The sequence below is a fragment of the Aedes aegypti genome, chromosome 2 (genome assembly GCF_002204515.2).
Source record: "Aedes aegypti strain LVP_AGWG chromosome 2, AaegL5.0 Primary Assembly, whole genome shotgun sequence".
NCBI classification, from domain to species: domain Eukaryota; kingdom Metazoa; phylum Arthropoda; class Insecta; order Diptera; family Culicidae; genus Aedes; species Aedes aegypti.
This window is the reverse complement of record NC_035108.1, coordinates 269,342,468-269,367,954: the sequence shown is the minus strand read 5'-3', so window position 1 is coordinate 269,367,954 and position 25,487 is coordinate 269,342,468. Positions and strand designations below refer to the sequence as shown.

The following is a 25,487-nucleotide window of genomic DNA, read 5'->3' as shown; positions in this document are numbered from 1 at the left end:
AATGCCGTTACACAGGGCGCCCCGCAATGCACACAACGTCGATGAACGATACGCGGTGTCCTTTTGTTTGTTCTGCTTTCTGTGGCATTCCTGTGCATGCCGTAAAATATGAACGCGGTTTCCGTAGCTGAATCTCCCAAGAAGAACACCCCTCCTGGCGCGAAGTGAACAATGATGTTCGTTATCGCGCTTGCGACCAGGATGTTCCTTCCTTAGTAATGGAAATAAGGAAGTTCGTTTCGGCCCTTTAAATTTGGTAAATGAGTTTTGGAACCGGTTTCAGGAATGTGCAAATACAGTCGAAGCTCGTTATAACGACAACTTTTATTGCGACAAATCTCTCTATAACGACATTTCCGATGGTCCCTTCAAATTCCCATACTAATTTCAACTTTTATAGCGACGTTTCTCTGTTTCGACCGTTCTCTATTGCGACATTAGTGTTTTGTTCAATAGTCACTCAATATAACGACATTCGTTTAGCTATTTTAGTACATATTATGATCGTTTTATTCCTCCATGCTCTATAACGACATCCAACTTCTTTATAACGACGATTTTATAGCGACATCTCCGTATACCGACGGTCCCTTGCGATGTCGCTATAACGAGCTTCGACTGTATATGCTTCCGGAGTTTTGCAAATCAGCTGATTTGGGATGCGATGCATTCTACTGAAATTAGTCTCCATCATTCAGTCTTAGGTTGTGCGTTGTCGAAGGAAATGTGGCTCACGTGGTTGTTTGTGATCGATTACTACCTGGTCAGAAACAGTGTTACCCAACCGGACATTCTTCATAGAACATCTCTTCTCGTTTCGATCATTTCAGGACATAGAAAACCAGCGACCCAGCAAAAGGCATGGAGGTGACCGGCGACTATCCCCAATCGCAGCCTCCTCGGCTCCGTCGGTGCCGATTCCGAGCGTGGCCAGCTCGGCAGCTTCCAGCAATAGTGTACCCAGCATCAACATTGGCAGTAGTGAATACACCTCGGACACGCAAAGTTCGTCGGATTGCTACTCCACGACGGCGGATTTCGAGCTCTACCCGCTGGTTAGTCCGCCCTCCGTCAACAGCATCATCCTCAGCCCATCATGTGAAGTATCACACGGCAGTTGGCACACCAAGGGTGACACAACGCCGCATGCCAATAGGAAGTCATCATCTCACAGCAATCAGCAGCAGCAGCGGCACAATGAGAATAGTAACAATAGTAGTAGTAAATCGTCGTCCAATGTACCACCCGCCCTTTCGTGTTGTGTCACTCCTTCGTCCGATTTGCGATCCTGCCCACTGCCACGGTTCGCCTGGGCAGACTCCAATCAGGTGTGGAAGCTCATGTGTCGGAAGGACGAAAAGGCATCACTCGAGCGGGAGCCCAACATGTTCGACCAACATCCAGGTGAGGCTTTTGCCGATTGATAGGAATTTTGTTTACAGGATGTCCATCCGGGGAATCTGGGAAAAGCGGGGAAAATCAGGGAATGAATTGACCCTGAAACTGTGGGAAATTGTAGAACGTACCAGGAAATACAAAAGTTCGAAAAACCACCGGTTTCTAGTATTTTCAGATAAATCACGTAGAAAAAATGTTTGGTTTCCTTGAACGATATGTGGCAGTTTTTCTTACAATATAGTCTTTACCGATTCTTTGTGAGATGGGGAGCCGTATTCTATACTTAGCACTTTAGATTCACTTCGACAGTGGGGTTTTTGAAGCTATTGTACTCATATTTGACTACAGTATGCGTCATAATGAAGTGCTTCTTATTGCAATGTTTTCAAAAATTAGCTTGAGAAAAACCCCCATGCTTACTTTGTAGATATCTCGTGAAATATTAAGCATAATCGAATGAGACGTAGAGCATCAATGAGATACTTGAAACAATGCTAGAAGGTTACTTAGGAATTCCCGACAAGATTTTTTATGAGAGAAGAAGAATGTGTAAGAAACCTATTAAACATTTCTTCTAAGATACAATTCTTGATGAAATCTTTGCAGGAATCCTACAGGGATCTAGGCGATAACTATTGTTCAGTTAGTTAAGAGTTATTTGAAAAATTCTTGAAATAGTCATTTATGCTACAAGTTGCAAAGTGTCCTTCATTGAATAAATGTACTTAACTGATTTATTCTACTCCATCAGGTCTCCAACCACGAATGCGTGCAATCCTACTAGACTGGCTGATCGAGGTGTGTGAAGTGTACAAACTACACCGGGAAACGTACTATCTGGCAGTTGACTACATCGATCGGTTTCTCAGCCGAAAGAAGGAACAGAAGAAAACTCATCTCCAGCTCCTGGGAATAACGGCTTTGTTCGTCGCGGCAAAGGTAATTAGGCTAATAGTCAGGTAAACTTCCGAACCGATCCATCTAACAGTCTCCATTCCCCATTCTGCCTAACAGGTCGAAGAAATCTACCCCCCCAAAATTGGCGAGTTTGCCTACGTCACAGACGGTGCCTGCTCCGAAGATGACATTCTTCGGGAGGAACTGCTCCTGCTGAGTGAGCTCCAGTGGAGTATCAATCCGGTGACGGTGATGGGCTGGCTCGGAACGTACATGCAAGTCAACGTAACCAGCCGGCAGATGGAAATGATGCACCCGCATTCCGTTGGAGCCTGCCGGAAGCAACAAACCACACCCTCGAAGCCACAGTTAGATGAATCCTTCGTTTATCCGCAATTTTCCGGTATGGAATTTGCGCAAACTGCTCAACTAATTGATCTTTGTTCGCTGGACGTCGGACTGGCGAACTTTCCCTACTCTGTGATTGCCGCGGCTGCAGTTAGTCATACTTTCGATAGGTAAACTAAAACTATTCAAATACACAACATTACTTTGGTACATAGCAAATCTTTTACAGAAAAACCGCTACCAGTGTGTCCGGTTTGGACTGGGATGCGATTGCCCCGTGCGCCAAGTGGATGGAACCGTACTTTCTAGTGATTTGCGACGAGAATGAAGTTTCTCCGCTCGCGCTACTCGAGTCCAACGAACAGGTGAAGGGCAGCTTCGGCTTGGCACACGTTTGCCCCAACCTGGTGTCGGACAGTTCTCACATCATTCAAACACACAGTACCTCATTGGATATGTTCGTAAGTGCCTCGATGATAATGCATTTGTGCTGGTTAGCTAATGACCAAAACGTATACCTTTCCAATCTAGGATCGGGCGTCTCTCCGCCGGGAGCATCTCGAGGTGGTGGCCTGTATCATACAACAGGAAGCGTCACCTGCGCCACTACTGGACCCTGAGGGTCTATTAACTCCACCGGCCTCCAGCCGGAAATCGCTTGATGCAAACAATCCTCTCGAGGTGACAAATAAACTGGTGAACAAGACTTAATAGTTCGTAGGTCCCAACTACTTGTAAGCTCTAATGATATTTTAAACAGTACCAAAATTTCTTATAAACGTTCCACTAGTGCGAGATACATTGTACGGAACTGCATCGACGATAGATTGATAGGAGCCGTAACTTTTCTTACCTAATAGCAATCTACCGTCGGTTCACATACTCTAGAGCAGGTATATGTTTAAATTCATGATAATTCATAAAAAAAACTCGTTGACTTCAAATGTACATATTTATTGCAGCAATAATTCATTCAAGTATTACAATTCATACTGCCTTACCATACAATATAGTACAAAACTCGTACGTTGAATTTTCCCTAACAATCCTGATCCAAATTAATACTTAACTACCCATCAAATTCCCATTAACAGCTAACACCTCTCAAAGAACTTCTAACAATTTAACACGATACTCCCTCAAAATGCATTCCCTCTCCAACTTACCAAGTGAACTTAACCATCTCGATGCTTGTCCCAGTAATCAATTAACATGGAACCCCCAAATACTAACAACTAACACTCTCTAATTTTCCTTCCCTTGGAAAACTCTCAACGTGAGTGATAAATGATGGGATAATATCCAACCATCAAGAGAATAAAGCGCTATTGCCCGTAATACCGAAAAATAATCTCTGACCGATGACTCTTGACTTGAACAGGGTGTGAACATTGTACATAATGTATGGAAGAAGGCGCGTGTATCCTTGTAGTAGATTCGAACGTTATTGAAAGAGAATAAAGACGCTTATTAAATTAACTGTTATCGGAAACTAGTTAGCCAGACTTTAAGCCAACAAGCTTTTCAAATGTCATTCTATTAGATAAGCTATTCCTTGTTAAAACATATAAACCATACCGTTTCCTTTAGTCTGATAAGATACGCTTAAGGATGGACAATAATAAAAAGAAAATAAAAATGTTAAATTATAAATATGTTAATGATAATTCATTTTTGAAGAAAATGATCTTTTGTTTTTACGGGTGTGGGTCACTTGGCATAAAGGCATTGGGTAAACGGAAAAAAACCTCTGAAAGGAAAGGGAAAGATAAGTGGAAAAAGGGGTGGGATCCCTTGAAGAGGGAAAATCGCATAAGCGAAATGAGAGCATGCTTGAGGGTGTTACAAGGGGCCATTATATTGTCGGGGACGTGTCCCCTCCGCATGAAACGGGGGCAATCGAACACGACATGCTCCGCTGTTTCCTCCACATCAGGACAAATGGGGCACGCAGGAGATTCTAAGTGCCCGAACCTATGCAGGTACTGTCTATGGACCTATGCACGGGTTCACTTATTGACGTTTGAGCGGTGCCGTATTCACTCGTTGCCATGGTCACGTAAATAACACGGCACCGCTCAAATGTCAGATAGTGAACTCGTGCATCGGTCCATACCAATCTGACAAATTTGGTGTTAGCCGATGGGTTCATCTACCCTTAGTGGAGTTATCCCATTCCTGCTGCCAACTTCTGAGTCCTCCATACCTTATTATGGATAGCGCCACGCTTGCCAGTAGCTTGCGTTTGCTGGCGATAACAGCAGAGTTGTTAGACATCATCCTCGAAAGCACCGCTATAGCCGTAGATGCCCTTTTACAGGCATATTCAACGTGGCTAGCGAAGCTGAGCTTGTCATCGATCATTACCCCAAGATGCCTAAGGGATCGCCTGGACTCTTTGGTGCAATCACCTACCGAGAAAAGCGCCCGTTGCTCGGACTTGCGGTTGTTGATCACCACCAGCTCAGTCTTGTGACGGGCCAGTCCTTGTTTCCTAGACAGCATTTATTCTTAAACTATAGGAATAGAGTGCGCTGCTGTCAACTTTACTTCCTCCATCGATTCACCATAGACCAATGAGGTGATATCACCGGCGAAGCCAACAATCTTAACACCCGTCGGAAGGGGCAGCCTCAGTACGTCTTCGAACATCGCATTCCATAACATAGGGCCCAGGATTGAACTTTGAGGTACTCCCGCGGTAATTCGAACGCTTTTCTGCCCCTCCTCTGTGTCATATATCCTACCATCAAAATAGCTTTCTAGAAGCTTACACAACTGCACCGGTACCTTGAGGCGTTGAAGTGCGTGGGCTATCGCTTCCCAGCTTGCGCTGTTGATCGCATTCTTCACATCCAGAGTGACAACCGCGAAGTAACGGATGCCGCTCCTTTTATGCTCGATTGCCACCTCAGCTGCCACCAGGCTTGATAATGCTCCTCAACATAATTAGAGTTCGGTGAAATACTCTAGAGCAGCGTACTGCCTTTGCTTCTTTGCTAGGGAGCGAAAAAATGCTAAGCAGAGAGGCAACGAAAAATGAGCTAGGAAGATGCAGCACAAAACACAACAGAGTAAAATTCCATCAAAAAAGGGTGCTCTCACAACTCCCCGAGGACTGTTTGTTCGGGCGGCAGACTCAAGAGTTCTATTGAAGTGTGAGTAAAGGTGAGCATCGCTACGAGAAAGAGAGAGATTTTTTTGCACTCTCACTCGAATCGCTTGAGGATCTGTGTTGAAAATTTTGAGTTCAGTTTTTTCTCCTCAGTAAAACGGCAAAATCGACTTCCCTTTGCCTCGCAGAGGAGTTTCTGTCAAGCCTGGCTGCCACCGACTGCATAGCGTCTAGAGTAGAATTACCTTGCCTGAATCCAAACTGGTTGTTGGACAGGCCGTCTGAGTAATTTGATCTGCCGGTTGAGTGTATTTTAACCCAACTCAAAATTAGGTGACCGCACGAACCCCCCAAATTGAGTGGAATGAACTCACTTTTGAGTATTTCAATTTCTCGGTGTAGGAGGGGCTTTTCTCGGCATGTAAGTTTAGGTCCAGAGTATTGCGTTCGCGTCTCAGGGCTTCAGTGTACTTCGCCGTGGAAGAGCGCTGTTTTCCAACCTCGGACTTGGGTCGAGTTACATCGATGTTGGTGATGCACCTGATCTCCAACACGTTAAGCCCCTGGACTTTCGTCCCTGCCCCGGTAGATCTTACTACGTAATGCATCACTAAAAAATGATCTACCTGCGTTACGGGATGATGTTTGACTGTCAGAATGCCCGGTAAAATTTAATCTTTTTGCACGAACTGTTCATAAATACTGACAATTTGCAAGTGTAGTGAAAAATAATTTAATTTTTAGTTGTATATTACAGTGAAACCTCCATGAGTTGGGCTTCGTGGCCGTGCGGTTAGTGTCGTCAGGCAGTTGATCGCATCGTGTCATGAGGTGTGGGTTCGATTCCCGCTGCAGCCATTGAAACTTTTTGTCAGGAATGTTTCTCGGCTGTGCCACTGGAGCTTGCTTGTCCATTGTCTAGTGTTAAGTTACAGTCTGTGCAGCTAAATGGCTGAAGACGGTGTCCGTGTCTTTTATGAGTTGATATCCCATGATTCGATATCGACTCAAGGAACTATACTAAGGAGGAAATTTCATGGCTACTATGATGGTCCCCTCAATCAGCCTTCTATTCCATCTGTCGATGGTCCCTTCAGATATCAACTCATGAAGGTTCCACTGAATCTCAAAACCACACCAACAATATGGTGCTCATTACCCCATTGGTAAAAAATCGACACGAAAAAAATACTAATTTTGAAAAATCATTCATTCATTCCTGATCTTTAAAAGACGGAAACCATGCGGATGTTATAATCTCATAATAGAAATATTGCAAAATTTGAAGATTCCATAATTTTTCAGCATTTTTATAAATTTTGTCAAATGAAGTTTTCTCTTGTTTGTCGTGTTTGCCGTACTTGTTCAAAAACAAGTGATTTGTAGTTTGCTACATAAAATGAAATGGAATTGTTGACGGATAATCAAAATTGAACATTTTGTATGGAACAACGACTTTGGTCCTCTTTTCTGTACGATACTGGGGGTCACTTTGTTGTAGGTACATTGAAGATGGATAGTCGATCTCAAGCTACAACTAGGTGATTTATTGTACAAACCCAGTTGATTTTTCAAGTGGAAGAAAACTTTTAGTTAATGACTGTGTAAGTGCTCATGAGAATACTAAGCGGAGAAGCAGACTCTTTCGATTTTACCCCGTTTGGCATAAAGTCGTTTGGCCTAATGGCTGTTTGGCATAATGATTGACTTAGATTGAATATCGGCATTGTTGAAGCCTTTACTGAGATCAACACCACCGAGCCCATAGCAAAAAAAAATTGAAAATATTAAATTGGCAAAGGAAGTTCGCAGTAGAATATTTCACTGCAGATCAAGCTTTGTCCCAGTTTGGACGTGAACACTTGATGAAAATTATTAGATAAAAGAAGGGAAAATTCATTTGCAAAATATTTAAAGCTCCTACCTATTATTGCAGCATAATGCAATAATATCCAATCAAAAGAACCGCCAATTAAACAAAGAAGGGTGCATAATAGATGGTTAGTTCGTTCATCACCCTGAAATGTGTAAAGCTACGACAATTATGAGTGTCAAAAACTTTTCGGGGACGTGGGATAATCGGGGAAACGAGATATTCAGGGAACTGGAACTGGCATTCGGGGAAAAGTAGCACAACCCATCGAAGTAACTGCAGTAAACGATTTATCTTTTCGTCAATAACTTGAGCAGATCAATGTTATCGATTGCCGCCCTTCTGTCAGTTGGAAACAAAACTTATCTACAATATAGCTCCAAAGAACAGCCTATGTATAAAAGAAGGTGAAATTTATTTAAATTTTAAATCAACACTCTTTATACTTATAATTATGGTTACATCATATTTAGAAAAAAAAAAAATATAATGTTTGAAATTTGTGCTAAATATATCAAAATCTTGGGATCTCATGGGACCTTCCTTAGACGAGTGGTTAGAGTCCGCGGCTACAAAGCAAAGCCATGATGAAGGTGTCTGGGTTCGATTCCCGGTCGGTCCAGGATCTTTTCGTAATGGAAATTTCCTTGACTTCCCTGGGCATAGAGTATCATCGTACCTGCCACACGATATACGAATGCTAAAATGGCAACTTTGGCAAAGAAAGCTCTCAGCTAATAACTGTGGAAGTGCTCTTAGAACACTATGCTGAGTAGCCGGCTCTGTCCCAGTGGGGACGTTAATACCATGAAGAAGTATCAAAATCTTCAGTGCAAAAAAATATTCCAAAAGTGAAATTCAAAAGAAGCATTAATATTTGAAAGAAGGGTAATTTCTGGATAAATAAGAAGATACTATTAGCAATAACTTTCCCAATATGCTTTAATTAATTCAAGAGCAAATGATTGTTCAATAAAGTGTTATTTTGTTTCAATTGACCCTAAAACAAGCCTGATGCCATCAGAAAGATTCAATAGAAACGTAAAAACGAATGCCATTTTAAGAAATTCTTGTTTTCAGACTCATTAAGCCAAACAACTTTATGCCAAATGGACCATTATGCCAAATGATTTTATGCCAAACGAATTTATGTGAAATGACCATTATGCCAAACGACTTTATGCCAAACGGCTTTATGCCAAACGACTTGATGCCAAATGACCTACCACCGGCTCATTCCCAATTGGGGTTTTGTTGTTTTTGCTCTTCAATATTTGAGGCATTGCTCTGATTCAATTTTACCTCGAGGAGGCAGGATCCATAACACTGCGGAACACGTTTTTGTCTCCAGCACCAAAATACCGCTATTCACTTAATTAGGGGTTGCTGAATCCATTGCCGTTTTCAGAAATATCATAGCACGTCTAGTTTTTGAGATATTGACTGTTGAAAATTCAAAAAATGACTATTTCAGCCAACTTGCATGCAAGTTTGCCAGCTTGCAAGGTAATATATTGGCTTAATTTGCCACAGAATTCAAACTTTATGTGTATAACAATACTTATCATCAAAGTTTGTAATACTTTCGATACGGAAAAGTTGTATTTTGATGGTTTAGAGAATTGTTGTATTTGTTGTATATAGAAGAAACGAAGAATTTTGTATGGAGACTGCAAACATGTTGAAAAAATCGGTTTAATCGAAATTTAATCGCGCAATTTCAATCAAATTATGTCTGAAATGAAAGTTCAAGTTCTATTTTGCATGTTTGGTGGATAAGATTACAAAAAAGTATGATAAATTGTACTTTAAATTTCATGTAAACATTAATAAAACCAGTGTTTTGTACAACTTTGGCGACCTGTAGCTAAAAATTGTGACGTGCTGGAACATTTCTGAGAATGGCACCAGATTCAGCAACCCCAAATCTACTAGAGACACATAATTTGATCCTTGAGACACGCAAAAATGTCATTTTTGTTACGCTGTGTAATTGATATCAGAGAAGACAGAATCTGTTATTGAATTTCAACAGTTTTTTCGTTCAAAATCAAGAAAACTAACATGAAAATATGTTCACTGTATTTTATTATCCTACCAAAACACAGTGCACGCATTTTCATCTAACAATTTTTAGTTTTGAACAGAAAAACTGTTTCTGAAGTTTCGATGATGACAATGATTACGAAGAATGACTCTTGAAGGTTAATTGAATATAATTTCAATTTATTTTACTGAAGGTATAAATAAAATTGGCATTTCGGACAGATGAAAATATAAAGGATTGTAATAAAAGAGCTCTTTATTTTATTCGCATCGTTTATCGACTAAAAACTATGTTATTCTTAAACATCTTTAAAAATATTCTCGTAGCTATCTCACAAATAATTGTGCAGTAAAACCTATATCTTTTAATACTTAAATGGTAATCAATCGAAAATAGTCATCACTATATGTACAGTATGTTTTAAATGCTTGCTGTTCTAAATCATGATAACACAAAGTAAGTTAACCTAATGAAACACAATGGACAGCTTTGTAGTAGATGAAGAAGTAAGCTGAAGTTGCTCGGGAATGTATGGAATGGAAGACAACATAAACGTATAGGTATATACATCGAACTAACGCAAAGTTGGCTTAATAAGAATATTTGCACGGATTGGCCTAAATTTGTTCTGCTTTGATTCACGCGAAAGCGAAAGAACACATAAGAGTGAAATAAGTACCTCTAGGAGCTAAGTAGAATCGAATTTTCAATAAGATATATCGGCTAATTAATCTAAAATAAACTAATGGACCACGGACAACAGAAAAGGACGTTGACACGGTACACCTAAAAACAAAATTGGACGGAGACACTGAAACATATGGACATGCACAGCACATTTATGTACATACAGCTAAAATTACTGCTAATAAAATTGGCTAAACCTGACTTTATCTACTAGGCATAACAATCAGTACGTAGTTGACTCCAAACGCATTTCGCTACCTCGTGTTTGTGTTTGAGAGTCTTTTCTATAATGTTTCAAAATCTTACGATATAGTCAAAAGAAAATACCAGTTGAAGTAGGGTTACCAGCTGCGTGGAATAGTTATTTTCTAGGTCACTTTTACAACTTTGAGTGTGGCGTTTTTTGTACGTTTGATTTCGAAGGAAGCAAATTACTAAAGTTATCATAAAAATGTATTTTTTTTTCAAGACTTTGTTGAAAAATTTCTTGAAGTGATGCCTAAAGTAACTTCAAAATCCCTTGGCGGATTCAGGTTGTAATTCATGGACGATTTGGAGACGAATATTTGAAGGAATCCTTAATAATAGTAAAAAAATATATGTTTCGAATGAATCTTTGCGAAAAATATTGGAAAGGTTCATGTTCCATGTCCAGAGTTTCCTTAGTATTATTGAAGAAAATTTATATCTAAATTTCTATATGGAGTATTGGAGGATTATTCAAAAAGTCTTTTTAATTAAAAAATCGTAAAAATCCGCAGATTTTTTTTGTAAAAATTTGTAAGATTTTTTGTCAGAATTCTCAGAGGAACTCCTGAGAAAATTCCTAGAGAAATTACGGAGAAATCTAAGAAAAAAATTGAATATTTGCTGCAGCTCCATGGAGGTTCTTGAAGGTTTCCCTGGGAAAATCTTAACACTTAAGTGGCCACGCCGTTGTATTTTGTACAACACTGATTAAAAATGCTCGCTTGTCATGCACAGGACCTGTGCAGCCCTATAATGCCAAAAAGCTGAATAATTCTAATTATTAGCGGGCAAGTGGTTATTTGGGAAATGTTCATAAGAAAGCAAAGAAGCGTGCTCTGGAGAAAAAGTAGCAAATGAGTTGATTATGTTTTTTCGTCGTCTGTTCTCTCTGGCTATATGAAACTGATTTTCTTAGCTTCAGCATGGCAACCCTATCCCAGTGACCATTAATCATCTATTACCTTAAAACTCTATCTAAAATTTAAGGCACTTGGTGCTTTCGTTTCACTTATCCGACAACATCAATCTATTGTAGATTTTTTTTGTAAACTTACTACAGTACGGCTTCGATTGTCTTAAAACTACGTAGAGCAATTTATCTACTCTTTATAATAACCTAACCTGATATGTTGCGATTATCAAGGTCGATTTGTTTTGTGATGGGGACGCGTGGCATAATGTAACTGGTAAACTTTGTTACACTTGATCTAAACAAACTTATCCTAAACTTACCGTTTTCTATCTTATTCTTCGATATCTAAACTTCGGTCTGTGGGATTCCTTCGATTAAATTCGTTCGACTTGCATTGTTACTTCGATCGTACCCGGCTCGACTTGCTCCTCGGCTGGCCGGCTGCGAAGAGGGTTGTTGAGATCTTGGAGCCGGTTCAATTGGTGTACTAGCGGAAAACTCCCTCGATTTCGTATCACTCAGGGCACCCCTCGAATCCGTTCGGGGGTATTTGCCATTTTTGTTGATTTCGGTGTCCACTCCCCGTTCGGCGTACTTGATGTTACGATCAAAGTTCGACTCGGACCTGGGAATGGGACTTATGTTGGTCGATTCTTTCATCGAAATGGCACTACGTAGCGAGCTTTGACTTCCGGATATTGACTTGGCAGTGGTTTGGGTCATTGCCAGGGAACTGGGAGCCCGTATCGAAGTGGCGTCGGTGGGCGGAGATTTATATTTTGTCGGAGAATCGCGGTACTCGTAGATGTTATCTCGTGTTCGAAGGGGCTGAGCTTGCAGGACGTTGTTGTCTATGCCGACGTCGCGTTCAGATTCTGGATTGTCTACAACAAAAACTCCATCGTCGTAGAAACGATCGGATTGTCTGTGGGTTAGGAAAAGGTTAAAAAATTTAGTGTCATGTGTCAGGAAAGCACAATGAAATCATGCACAATACAAGCAGAATTCAAAAAACTCTAATAATAAAACTACTTAACAAAGAGCAAAGCCATTAATTTGCCAACCTACGGAACCCATTCGAACAAGTTGTGAGGTGCGGTAACTACCATTCAACTGCGGGGGTCACAAGCCTAATAGAATCTTAAGATCTCCTACCTATCCGTACCTCTTTGCGTTCCGCCACAGTATGCAGCAAATAACTACCATCACGATCAACAACAGACACGCCGCCGACATACTCCAGAAGGCGATCTGCAAAGGTTCCTTCGGTTCCCACCAGAACTCCGTAGTGGGAGGATACGTTGGCACCATTACGCCGACTACTGTGGGGATGTACTATAAGAACAAGAAAGATTCTATGAACCATCATCATGATTAGAATTCGTGCAAAACAAACTTACCTGCGTCCAAAAAGCACTTTCCGTCTGTCGATAGTTCATTCTGATAGACGAGTTATACGTAGTGTTCAGATTCAAATACTTCAGCTCACCATTTCTAGCCGGTTCAAAGAACAGTCCCAATACCTGTTGCGGTGTCGGATTACCGTAGCGTGCGAAATCCGAGAACGTTTTCATGAAAAAGTGACTCATGTTGCGATCGTTATCGGTCCACATCAGACGATCAAGACGAGCTTTTCGGGGGAAAAACTCTACGTCCATGAAGGGTGCACCCGTCAGCAGGTAATGCTCGATGTCGTGCGGTACTTTCCGCCATTCGGGGAGCTTGAGTCCCTCGATAGTGGTGTTCATAACGTAACTGTAGACTGGAACACGTCGTTCGACCAAAAGTTTGGTCATCTTATCTGCCGGTGCGCGGTAGAGGAAATCCGAAAGAAGCTGAAAATTAAGGAGTTAGATGTGCAGATCGGATCAAAACTTGCATCGCACTTACATTGATGTACTGCTCTCTAATGTAGGTCGTATTCCTTGGATCTGGCCAATGAGTGTACATATACTTGATGGCTTCGTACGTGCCATTCAAATTCAGCGTGTAGTTATATCGATAGACCAGCTCCCAAACTTTTTGTTCGAAAAACTTCTGGTCAACTTCGAAGTATGGTGCAAGTGATTCGTTTTGGGAAATCACGAACGCGGCTTCCTGTAAAGTCACGCCACTCATGTAGTGCAGCCCTCGATTATAGTGCCCTTTTCGGATGAGCTCTTCAGGAGTTTCAGCAAGGAAATGCCAATCCCGTTCTCTCCATCCCTCATACCACTCATCACCCGGGAAGGTGAAATTGATATCTAGAACGGGTCCCCATGGGAATAGCCCTACGTGTGGAGCGAACTCTGCGTTTCCTAGCTCGAAGAAGCTTCGACCTTGCCGCATACAGTTGACTAGTTTCCACGAAGTTTCGATTGAGCATCCAACCATTTGACCGAAAACTCGACTCGTGTTTTGCGCACGATACTTATCCACGATTAATGCCCAGTCAGCAACGGCAGCACCGGATTGTGCGATGACTCGAGTGACAATGTCCTTAGTTTGAGGCGCCACCATCAGCAATCCTGCGGAAGCAGCTCCGGCACCAGGTCCGAACAGAGTTATCGAGTTCCGATCGCCGTTGAAGGCTTCTATGTTGTCGTACACCCAGCGTACGGCCATGATCTGATCCAGGATGCCGTAGTTGCCCGGTGAGTTCTCATCTCCCGTAGACAGGAATCCGAGTGCACCAAGACGGTAGTTGAACGTGACGACAACCACTTCGTAGAATGCGGCCAGCATGTGTCCTGGGAACACATTCGAAGCACCCCGGACAAACTCGCCGCCATGAATATAGATCATTACAGGGAATCTCTGTGCAACGCCAGACTGAGTCTACGAAAAATGAAAAGGTTGTTAATTCAATTAACGTTTCAATCTTCAGAATACTCACATTTGGCGAAAACACATTTAGATACAAGCAATCTTCGTCCATATCGCGGATTCCCTTGGTAGCACCGGTGTACTGGACAGGTTGTGGGCACGCGGGTCCGTAATCAACAGCTTGCAGTAATTGCCAACCTCTGTGCGGCCTTGGGGGCTTGAACCGTCCCTCGAATGTTGGAGGCAGTGCGTACGGAATACCCAAGAACGTTGAACACGTACCCATGACTCGATCGACAGGGCTGTGCCAAGGTCGGAAAAAACGACTTTGGATCGGGATTGTCGTACAGATGTACCTTGAAACCCTGCACCTGACCATAGTTGGTTGTTACAAAAACATCCCGATCCAGTTGGATTGAGTCACGTCGCAGTTTGCCCTGCAGATCTTCGCGCCAACCTCCCAGCACTCCTGGGAACGGCGTTTGGACGTTGTTTGGGTTGGTCTGTAATGGGGAAACGTGTATGAGCCGTTAATGTAAGACAAAACACCGCATCGCTTCGCATTTAAGTATCGCATGCACAACCCCGCGCACATGTGGAATTAATCAGAATGCAAACAACTACTACGAGGCGGTAATTATCGTGATGCATCATCGAGAGCGAGCATGAAAGTAAAAAAGCACATTTCGAGGTGGCATGAATACCGTTGACGGAGTTAGCCGAACCTACACACGGCATCGTTTGATGCAGTGGTTCCCAACCATTTCAGAGTGTAGGCCCCTTTCAAAATTCTGCAAACGTTCCACGAACTCTTACAAACATGTTTTTTGTGGAACATTAAAAAAAACAATCATTTTAAGTATATTTGAAATAAGAAAAATAATAAAAAGAAATGATAGGTTGAGAAGGAGCAAGAAGGGTCCGGGGGCAATATAGAACAGTTTCATTTTGAAGCGCAATATTTTGTGAATGAACCTCCATCTTGTTACTTGTGATGTAACGGTAATGTAAGTTATCTCTCTCCATCAGTGGAAATATATAACTCCGTTTCATAGTTGAAATGCAACTGAAATTTAATAATCTATACAAAATTAGATAGTTTGGAAACTATATATTAGTTATTCAACCCAGATTTACGCTCCAAAGGCGGCTGTTTTCGGTCAATGCCTAGAGAGAAAACGACTAAAAGAAATTCACTGTTTCAGTTGCTCGTCGCGTGGAAACCGAAAAAGATCACAATTTTGAGTTCATGCTGTTTGTCGTATGTGTTGTTGCAATTCTCTATTAAACATTTCATTGTTATTACTTTATGATTACAAAACCAGAGATCAATTTCTTCGCGACTTTGTAAAAAAAAACATTCGAATTGAGAGTGCATTTTAGTGAAGTCACTGGAAAGCGCACACAGTAAAATAGGTGGCCAGAATAATAAAATGAATTCTGATTGGGGCCCAGATAGCCGTAGCGGTAAACGCGCAGCTATTCAGGATGACCATGCTGAGGGTCGTGGGTTCAAATCCCGCTGGTCGAGGATCTTTTAGTAAACGAAATTTTCTCGATTCCCAGGGCATAGAGTATCTTCGTACCTGCCACACTATATACATATGCAAAAATGGTCAATCGGCAAAGAAAGCTGTCAGTTAATAACTGTGGAAGTGCTCATAAGAACACTAATCTGAGAAGCAGGCTTTGTCCCAGTTGGGACGTAACGCCAGAAAAAAGAAGAAGAAGAAGTGATTGGGGGAACTGTTGCCAGTTTTCTTTGCGCAACTCTCCATTTATAGACTCTGGTTGCAACTACAAAACAAAAGGAAGGGTGAATCTCTGAATTCACAACTTCCTTCCAAAAAAGTGGGATTTAAAACTGTTACTAAACGTGGCAAGAATGGAAGAAAGGACGTTTCTCCGGAATGCGAACTTTCTTCCAAGGGTGAAATGGATAATGTTGATAATTGCATCGAAATGAGCAATCAGTTCGATGCTCTAGACACATTTTCCGAACACCAAATCGAAGCAGCCTCTAGCCCAGGCTCTTTGATTCAAGTGAGGAAGCAAAGAGTGCCGCCTATTGTGGTCAGTTGTTCCGAATTTGTGGGATTTAGGCAGGAGTTCTTGAACTCCATTAGGGGAATCAAGGGTTCCTTCCAAATCGCAAAGAAAGGAGACTGTCGCGTTTTGCCGGAAACTCTTAAAGATTGCGAAAATTCTTCTCAAACATCTTGAAGAGAAGAAGCACAAATTTTTTACTTATGACGACAAAACTGAACGTTTGTTCAAAGTTGTCTTGAAAGGTCTCTCAAGTGACTATAAGTCACCTGAAGAGATCAAAAATGGTATAAATGATTTACTTGGATTTTCCCCAGTCCAAGTAATCATTATGAAAAAGAGAACCCAATCTGGCATTGTTCGGAAAGGGCTTTCTCATGAATATTATTTAGTTCACTTTAACAAAAAAGAACTAAATAATATTAAAGCTTTAGAAAAAGCAAGAATTATGTTCGATGTCCGTGTGACATGGGAACATTTCCAGAAACCTGTAGGAAATTTCCAGAACCCCACTCCAGAGATGCTGAATGCATGATTTGTGGAGGTTCTTCTCACGCTAAGGACGTCTGTCCAGTGAAGGAAGATACCGATTAGTTCATATGCGCGAATTGCGAGGGCAATCATAAGTCAAATTTTTGGGCTTGCCCTTCGCGTAAGCGAGTTGTCGAGACTCGTGCCAGGCAGATGAACAGTAATATCCGTTATAATAACGATCGTTTTCGGAATTTCCCTGGTAGAGTTTTGAACAATGCTCATTTTTTGTTAATGATCGCTTGATCGAGAATCATACCCTTCAGGAAGATTATAATCACACTCATTCACAAACTAATTTTAATCCGTCGGGTAGCCGTTTGAATCTTTTAATTTCGAATGTATCTACCCAAGGAAAATCCTTTGCCGATATCGTAGCAGGTAATGTGAACTTCTCCCCTTTTCATACTATGAGTACCTATTCTAATTGTTTCAAATGGAATGGAAAAAAACCCTGCCGTCACAGGTAACATCAACACCGCCTCTTCGTCTACCAAAAATTCTAACGGAATATCATCAGATAATGTACTCACTTCAAGCGATATGTCTGCCTCTGATTTTAATTTTCTAACTGAACAATTGAATATAATGATTGATGCAATATTCAAAGCCACCACTATGACTGAAGCAGTCCAAGTTGGTGTAAAATTTACTTATCAAATTGTTATTGGATTACGTTTTTCTAATGGATCCAATAAATAATAAATTAAAAAATTTTAAATTGGAATGCTCGTTCTTTCAATGGTAAAGAGAAGGAGTTGTTTAATTTTCTTACAGCTAATAACGTGCATGTAGCAGTTATTACTGAAACCTATTTGAAACCTGGATCCAAACTAAAAAAGATCTTAACTTTTTTGTCTATTGTAATGATCGACTTGATGGGGGGGAGTTGCAATCATTTTTCATAGAAGTATAAAACATCAACTGTTTTCGTCATTTGAAACTAAAGTTTTTGAAATTTTAAGTGTTTCTGTTGAAACACAGCTTGGTTTAAATACTTTCATAGTTGCATATTTGCCTTATCAATATACTGGGCAAAAAGTTAATCTGCTTCAAAATAACTAGCGGAAATTGACTCGCTTAATAAGTCAACTTTTTTTGTCATACATCGCTCGTGGAATGATTCGCAAAGTAATTTCAATGGCAGAATTTTATTTAATTTGTGATCTTCAGGATATTTCTCAATTCAATACCCTGATAGCCCTACATGTTTTTCCTCTTCTAGAAATCCATCTACGATTAACTTGGTTTTAACCGACTCTAGTCATCTTTGTAGCCAATTAGTTACTGATGCTGATTTTGAGTCTGATCCTGTCCCTGTTATATTTCAACTATCCCATGAAGCGATTCTCAATCCTATCAGCTCCACTTTCAATTATTTCGAGCCGACTGGAATATATATGAGACATATATTGACTCTAATCTTGATGTTAACATTTCTTTACAAACAAAACTTGATAATGCTCTTGAAACTTTAACAAATTCCATTGTTGAAGCCAGGAGCATTGCAATTCCAAAATGTGAAGTAAATTTTGAATCCGTGATTATAGACGATGATCTTAAGCTCGGGTCAAGAAGAACGTGAGGAGAAGGAAATTTCGTCCTAGCGATAAAAAATAAATGGCAGGATCTGCAATGAGAAATTAAAAACATATTTTCTCAATTAAGAAACAAAAATTTTGAAAATAAGATTTCTCAATTGGACCCTTAAGGAAATTATCTAACATTTTGAAAAAAAAAACATCATTTGCCAATTCCGGCCTTGAAAAAGAAAAAAAATATTACTAACTAATTGCGAAATAGCTCAAAAACTTGCTATACAGTTTGAAAGCGCTTCTAATTTAAATTTAGGACTCACTAGTCCAATTGAATATCAAGTAACTCAGGCCTTCGAAAGCATTCTCAATCAAGAAAACGTTTTCAAAAATTCCTGGGAGACTGATTTGGAAGAAGTGAGACATTATTACATTATCAAAATATAAAAGCCCCTGGCGACGATGGAATTTTCTACATCCTCATCAAGAAACTTCCAGAGAGTAGCTTATCATTTTTTTTGTTATATTTAATAAATGTTTTCAATTGGCATATTTTCCTGAAAAATGGAAAAATGCTAAGGTTGTTCCAATTTTAAAACCAGACAAAAATCCTGCAAAAGCTTCTAGCTATAGTCCAATCAGTTTGCTTTCCTCCATGAGTAAACTTTTTGAAAAGGTCATTTTGAACAGAATGATGGTCCACATAAATAAAAATTCAATTTTTGTCAACGAACGTTCGGATTCCGCCATGGACATTCGACCACTCACCAACTTTTATATGTAACAAATTTGATTCGTTCCATCTAATCTGAAGGCGATTCTACTGGTTTTGCTCTTCTAGACATAGAAAAAGCATACGACAGGGTTTGGCATGAAGGCTTGATTATAAAAAAAAATCCAACATACTTTGTTAGAGTAATCCAAAGTTATCTGTCAAATTGTACACTTCAGGTTAATTATCAGAACTTCAAGTCTGTAAGACTTCCTGTGTTCCTCAAGGTAGCATTTTGGGATCAATATTACACAATATTTTCACATCTAACTTACCTGAGTTACCTCAGGGATGTCAAAAATCTTTGTTTACGGATGATGCAGGCCTCTCCGCTAAAGGACAAAACCTGCGTGTCATCTGTAGTCAATTGCAAAAAAGTTTGGATAATTTTTCTTCATACTTGCAAAAATGGAAGATTTCTCCTAATGCTTCCAAAACTCAACTAATAATATTCCCACATAAACCTAAAGCTTTTTTTTAACCTTCAAGTAGACATGTTGTCACGATGAGAGGGGTTCCAATAAATTGGTCAGATGAAGTTAAGAATCTAAGGCTCATGCTAGATAAAAATTTAACTTTCATAAATCACATTGAGGGCATTCAAGCCAAATGTAATATAATTATAAAATGTTAAATTTAAGCTTGTAGCGCGGTGGTTCTAACGGTGGCAAACCGCGCGACGACTGGAAGGTTAATATGTGGATACATTATTAATAGAAAATCACTTTGCCTTAAGAACAAGCTTTTGCTTTTCAAACACATGTTTAAACATATGCTGTACCAATATGGACTAGCTGTTGTAATACCAGGAAGGAAGCTCTGCAGAGGGTTCACAATCAATGTTAAAAATGATTAAACATTTTTGAAAATGTTTAAAATGATACTAATAAAGGAATAAAAAAATACCTGGTGATGAAACCTACTTGAAGATGTTGCACTGAAATTTGTCTATCAATCGAGAAACAATAAACATTTGTGTAACGATTTCGCAAACCACCGGTTGAAAACCACTGCCTTAATGCGTTGGGAAACCGGCCAATCTCAAACGTGATGCGGTGCGATAAGAATGAAGAGCATTGTTATCGCAGATTGCTAGTTTTTACTTTCAATCGAGATGGAAAGCATTATGCATATGTTGAACAACCATGCCGAATGGTAAACAGATTGTTCCGATGGATTGAAAGGTAGCGCAAAACGATGCTAAAGATGTTGTTTTACACCCGCTTATATGAATGCAACCTACTATAAGTTGATGGGCAGTTACTGGAGGATTTGCGGATTGACTGTACAGCAAGCTTATTATGGTGGAAGATGAATAAGAAAATGAATGATTGCTAATTATGCATGGAACATTAGAAAAGTGGCGCTTGATGCCTGCAAGGTTTAAGAATGCATTCGTTCTGAATGTTCATCGTCCCAGCTGGGTCAATGAGATTTGTATTTATTGAAATGTACGTTTTGTTTCACTTACCGGGTCATACTTGAATCGATCTTCTCCAAGGCCGGTATTTTGAGGATACTGACCAGGTAGGTTTTGGCCAGGGTATTGTTGACCATATCCATTCGGTTGATAGTAGCCATACCTTCGGTTGTTATAGGTGTAGGTCCTGTAAATAAGATTTATTGTTTTTAAGTTATTAGGTTTTATGCATATGTTGTTTTGTTTCAAATTCTGCACGTGACTCTTATTTCAAGCGCTTGACTGTAAATAATGATCTTTCAAGGCAATCTCTCCATTTTTCACTAGTTGATTAATCTTTCACGGTACAGGTTTATTACATGTTTTAAAAATAACAATTTTAAACTTTGAAATCGTCATTGTTTGAAATATAAGTCATGTTTGGAATTTGATACAAATAACTGCTTCGTTATAGAATACAAAAATAGTGACAACTAAAATAGTAGCAAGCAAAAATGTATTATGTGAACAGTGAACTTTTTTTTTATTTAATTTAAAGGAAAATATTTGTTATTGGTTCACAAGGTTCCTTATCATTTCAAGCAACTCGATCGGCCGCAACTGATTTAATACATTATTTCTATTTAACTTAAGACGAAAAAGCTACAAAAACATGGATAGAGGCACATGTAACAATAGGTGGGGGTGTCGGTAGGATTCATGGGTGTTCCACCACAATGTATATTTTTTTATATTTAGTATTATCCTACTTGAACTAAATAAGAATGTGGGAGTAAAGACATCATTGCACTCCCATGTTCTCATTTATTTAAATGATTTCAGCCCGAAATTGTCATATGCTTTTATTATATTCTGTAAAATTGATTTTGTGCTGATGTCTGCTTGATTTTCCTAAATTTAACGACACACAAATATGTTTAGTATTGCAAAGCCTCTCTAAGTGTCATATATTTTGATAAAAGGAAAAAGAAATTAGTACAGTAGCAGGCATTTTAAAAACGTGGAAAAAATATAAAAATAATGTATTGGTCCAGAAGAGCTTGATTTTGTGCGAATGTTACTAAATATTGTGTAAAGATTTATGTCAGAAAAAATGCCATGGATTTTTCAGAAATAACTTGTTTAATTTATTCAAGCAGCTGCGTCATTTGTATTGTAACGCAAGCACGTACGAATGTGTCAAGATAGCGGATTATTTTTTTGCGTTTATTAGAGAGGTTTTAAACCAGAATTGTACATTAGCCTCTTAAGATAAAAAGCGGATTAAATGACTATATCAGCACTGCGGCTGTTGAAAATCAATCTGCTCCCACATTAGCTCATTTATTTATTTATTTTTTTTAATTTATTTCGTCTAGCATAGGTAGACTACATACAATAATTACAATACTTTCTTACATGCTATGGATTACTTCTATTGTTCTTTAGTCGTGTTTTAAGCTGCTCTTTGGACATAGTAATGCCAATGAATTCGCAATGTACATTATACTGACGCATCATACGGTTTATTGGTCCGTTTTGAGCATAATACGTTCTACATGATTTTTCTGAAAATACCATAAGGCAGCTGGGAAGGATGATATTGATGCTGGACTTCCCAAGTAACCAAATAGCACTTTATTTCATCCTGCGGCTTAATATAGTGCAATTATACAGCTGGCAAGCCCTGTATTAGCCGTATAATAGCCCTATAAGCCCAAAAGCGGGCTAGTGGTTACTTGGGTTATTGGTTGGTTGGCCATCTTCCCGCACCGATTAATAGTCTGGATCTTAAAGACAAGCCTTATCTACAGAAGAGGTGTGAAAATTATTGTGCGATCACTATCCACGGTGTACAGGCGAACGATAGTGGTGGTGTAGTCCTACCAGAAGGTTATGTCAGAAAGGAAGATATTTCCCATTACTAGTTTCTAAGGAGGACATTTCAAAGTTTTTCCATAACATAACAAAAATAGGAACTTTGATAAAATGAAAAATGATAGTTTAAAAATTTTGTATTATTTGTTGAGAAATGCTACATAAATGCACAATAGAGTGATGAAAATTCTAAAATTTTGGCTCCCCTATGCTTAAACGATTTATATTATGGTAAATAGCATCCTCCAAAAGTTTGAAATGATTCGGAAGAAATTTGACTGTTATATGAAATTTATATGGAGATTACTATAGAAAACGCCAACCTTTTGTGTTGAGCCCTCTATCTCTTCGTCATATTTTTTTATGTGAAAGTGAACAAATTCTTCTCAAGTGAAACCCTTTCAGCGACAACTTTGCCGCAGACCACATTTTGATTGAACATCCTGACGTTTGCTATTTTTCATTCTAAAACTTGCTATTCATATTCTATAACTGGGTTTGTATTTTGCATGCGTAACCAACTGCTCGGCATGCAACAGTGGTGCTCCTGGCGGGTAGAATAGATCAAAGTCATCCAGGCTACTATGTTTTACAGGAAAAAAGCAGTGTTGCTGTGAAAGTAATTCAATGATCATCTCAGCATGATTTAGACTTTGTTATCAATAGTAACAAATTATCCTTACGTCCCATCAAAATGTGCTCTTTGGCAAAGTTGTAGCTGGGAAGATTTCACATGAGAAGGGTTTGTTCATTTTTCGATAGCTTATTGTTACGAGCAGTTAAAAGACTGAATAGAAAAGGTTTGCATTTTCCATAGTAATTTCCATGTAAACTTCAAATGGCGTGTGCACAACCAAATTTCTTCCAAATTACTTCAAATTTTGGGAGAATAATTTTGACATACAGTTAACTCTCCCTTACTCGATATTCCGTATCTCGATATCGAGTTAGAGAACCATAGTAAAAGTTGATTTTCATGGCTACCTCGATGGTCCTTTGGATCGCAGTTGCACTGGTTTTGTGTTCTGTAACTCGATACCAATGTGCTATAATACAGGTGAGGAGATGATTCTGTATAACACACAACTGTTTGTATGTATTAGTGCACCGATTTTTTTTCACTCAGCAACCCATTGCATTATGACTATGTGTGACGTCATACAGTTCGTTATCGAAAGTTTCTGGGGCTGTGTTGCTAGTCACTAGTGGATGTGCATGAATTTCACTAACACTTTGTGTTAGATGATGCATTCGTGATTGTAGTGCTGTAGTGCTTATTCAATTTGATTGGGAAAATGGAAAAAAGTATCTTTAAACCACGAATTTATTGCCAACAAACATATTCCTGGAATATACATGTACAACTTGTACGTCTAGGTGTTAGCTGCTGTTTTTTTTCGGTCTAGCCTTAGCTTGTTTTTACGATATGGAACGTTTTGTACCCATTCTTAGCATTCCATTGGAACCGTATGACGTCACCCATCTTCCCCTCAATATTTTGAATTTCCATTGCACTAATACAATCACACACAGACTTTCTCCTCACCTCTTCTATATCACATTGACTCGATACCTCCCTAACTCGATGGTCCCTTCAATATCGAGTAAGGGAGAGTTGACTGTATTTGACACTATTTAAGCATAGGGGAGCAAAAACTTCAAAATTTGCATCAGTCCAATGCGCAAAGCAAAAAATACTATATACATAAAATAAAATATGTAGAAAAATGTTTTTCGAAAAACTCAACTGACTGAAACGTTCAACAAAATGACGAAGGCGAAGCCACGAAGGTATCATTTCAAAGGCTATTTTTTCTAATACAGTCGAAGCTCGTTATAAAGACAACTTTTATAGTGACAAAAGCTTTCTATAGCGACATTTTTCGGTCCCTTGAAACATTTTTTAATGTTAAAACTATTCCCTACAGCGACTTTACGACGGTCTCTTGCGATGTCGTTATAACAAGCTTTGACTGTAATAAAAAAATACTATACTACTTTTAATACTCGTTTTGAATGTGTTGGAAATTGTGCATATTACATATCTAAAAATAATGATGTAAAATATAAACGTGTAGAAAAATGAAGTAGTGAAAATTCGTTCAACGTAACATTGACTAAATTATAACCTCTTCATCCTCATCCAAGGGATTCTAATGAAAACTAGGAATTAAACTCAATATTCGAATAATTTGGAAAAGGAGGAAATTGTAAGCCCAAGGGAGGACCGGAGGACATATGATCGTCATTTTATTAAGAATTTTGTCCAGATTATTTATGCATTCGTCTTAAACTTTTTTTATCCGATCCCTTCTCGGAGTCTTCCAAAACTATTTCTTGATTTTTTTGCAAAGAACATTTACATGCAGGGATTTCTTCAGGTATTCTTCTGCTATTTCACTTGAAATTATTAGAAAATGTATCAATAAATCTCTTCAGTAGTCATCTAAGGAGTTACCAAGCAATTCCCCAAAAAAGCATTAGGCAATTTCTGAAATTAATATTTTTTTTTCTGCAGGGGTTTTAAAAATAAAAAAGGGAATTTTTTATAAATCCTGAGGCAACTTTATCAATAGGTCATCTAAGAACACTTATTTGAATTTCCCCTGTAATGCGGCATTACATTGTATGATTTTTTTTTCAAAAATATAAAGCTTAATAAGGATTTTTCAACCATTCCACGCAGAGATTACTCCAAAGGACCAGTGTTGATAGACTCACACTCAAATCTCAATCAATACGCTCTCCCGTGAGAGCAAACTCATTAGAGATCTGCTTTGCAAATCTTACGCTTGAGATTTTGATGCAAAATCACTCAATCAACTCAAACCGTAAAGAATGATTCAGTCGCAAAACCCGTCAAAAACTCGTGAAAACCGAATGTTGTTGATCACGTTAGAAAGGATTACTATAATTTTACCAGGCTAACAAGAAATTATTTCCGTTTATGAGTAAACTGTGAAAATACGAGACAATGAGTCAAAAAAGTGAGCC

At 39.2% G+C, this 25,487-nt stretch overlaps 2 protein-coding genes across 4 annotated transcripts in view; one reads left to right on the top strand and one right to left on the bottom strand.

Annotated features, from left to right (window-relative positions):
- LOC5571432 (G1/S-specific cyclin-E) overlaps positions 1-4,135 on the top strand; it is a 31,009-nt gene extending 26,874 nt beyond the window's left edge. For all 3 annotated transcript variants that reach the window (XM_001659634.2, XM_021845052.1, XM_021845051.1), the window contains exons 4-8: positions 831-1,404; positions 2,150-2,337; positions 2,413-2,813; positions 2,873-3,104; positions 3,175-4,135. In XM_001659634.2, coding sequence (XP_001659684.1) covers positions 831-1,404; positions 2,150-2,337; positions 2,413-2,813; positions 2,873-3,104; positions 3,175-3,354 — 1,575 coding nt within the window. In that variant the 3' untranslated portion in view covers positions 3,355-4,135. The remainder of the gene's footprint in view (positions 1-830; positions 1,405-2,149; positions 2,338-2,412; positions 2,814-2,872; positions 3,105-3,174) is intronic.
- A 5,780-nt stretch (positions 4,136-9,915) lies between these two features.
- The window catches only part of LOC5571433 (cholinesterase), a 40,392-nt gene continuing 24,820 nt past the window's right edge, over positions 9,916-25,487 (bottom strand). Inside the window, 7 exon segments of the mRNA XM_021845049.1 lie at positions 9,916-12,452; positions 12,693-12,862; positions 12,928-13,362; positions 13,418-14,344; positions 14,403-14,654; positions 14,656-14,835; positions 20,688-20,823. Coding sequence (XP_021700741.1) covers positions 11,873-12,452; positions 12,693-12,862; positions 12,928-13,362; positions 13,418-14,344; positions 14,403-14,654; positions 14,656-14,835; positions 20,688-20,823 — 2,680 coding nt within the window. The 3' untranslated portion in view covers positions 9,916-11,872.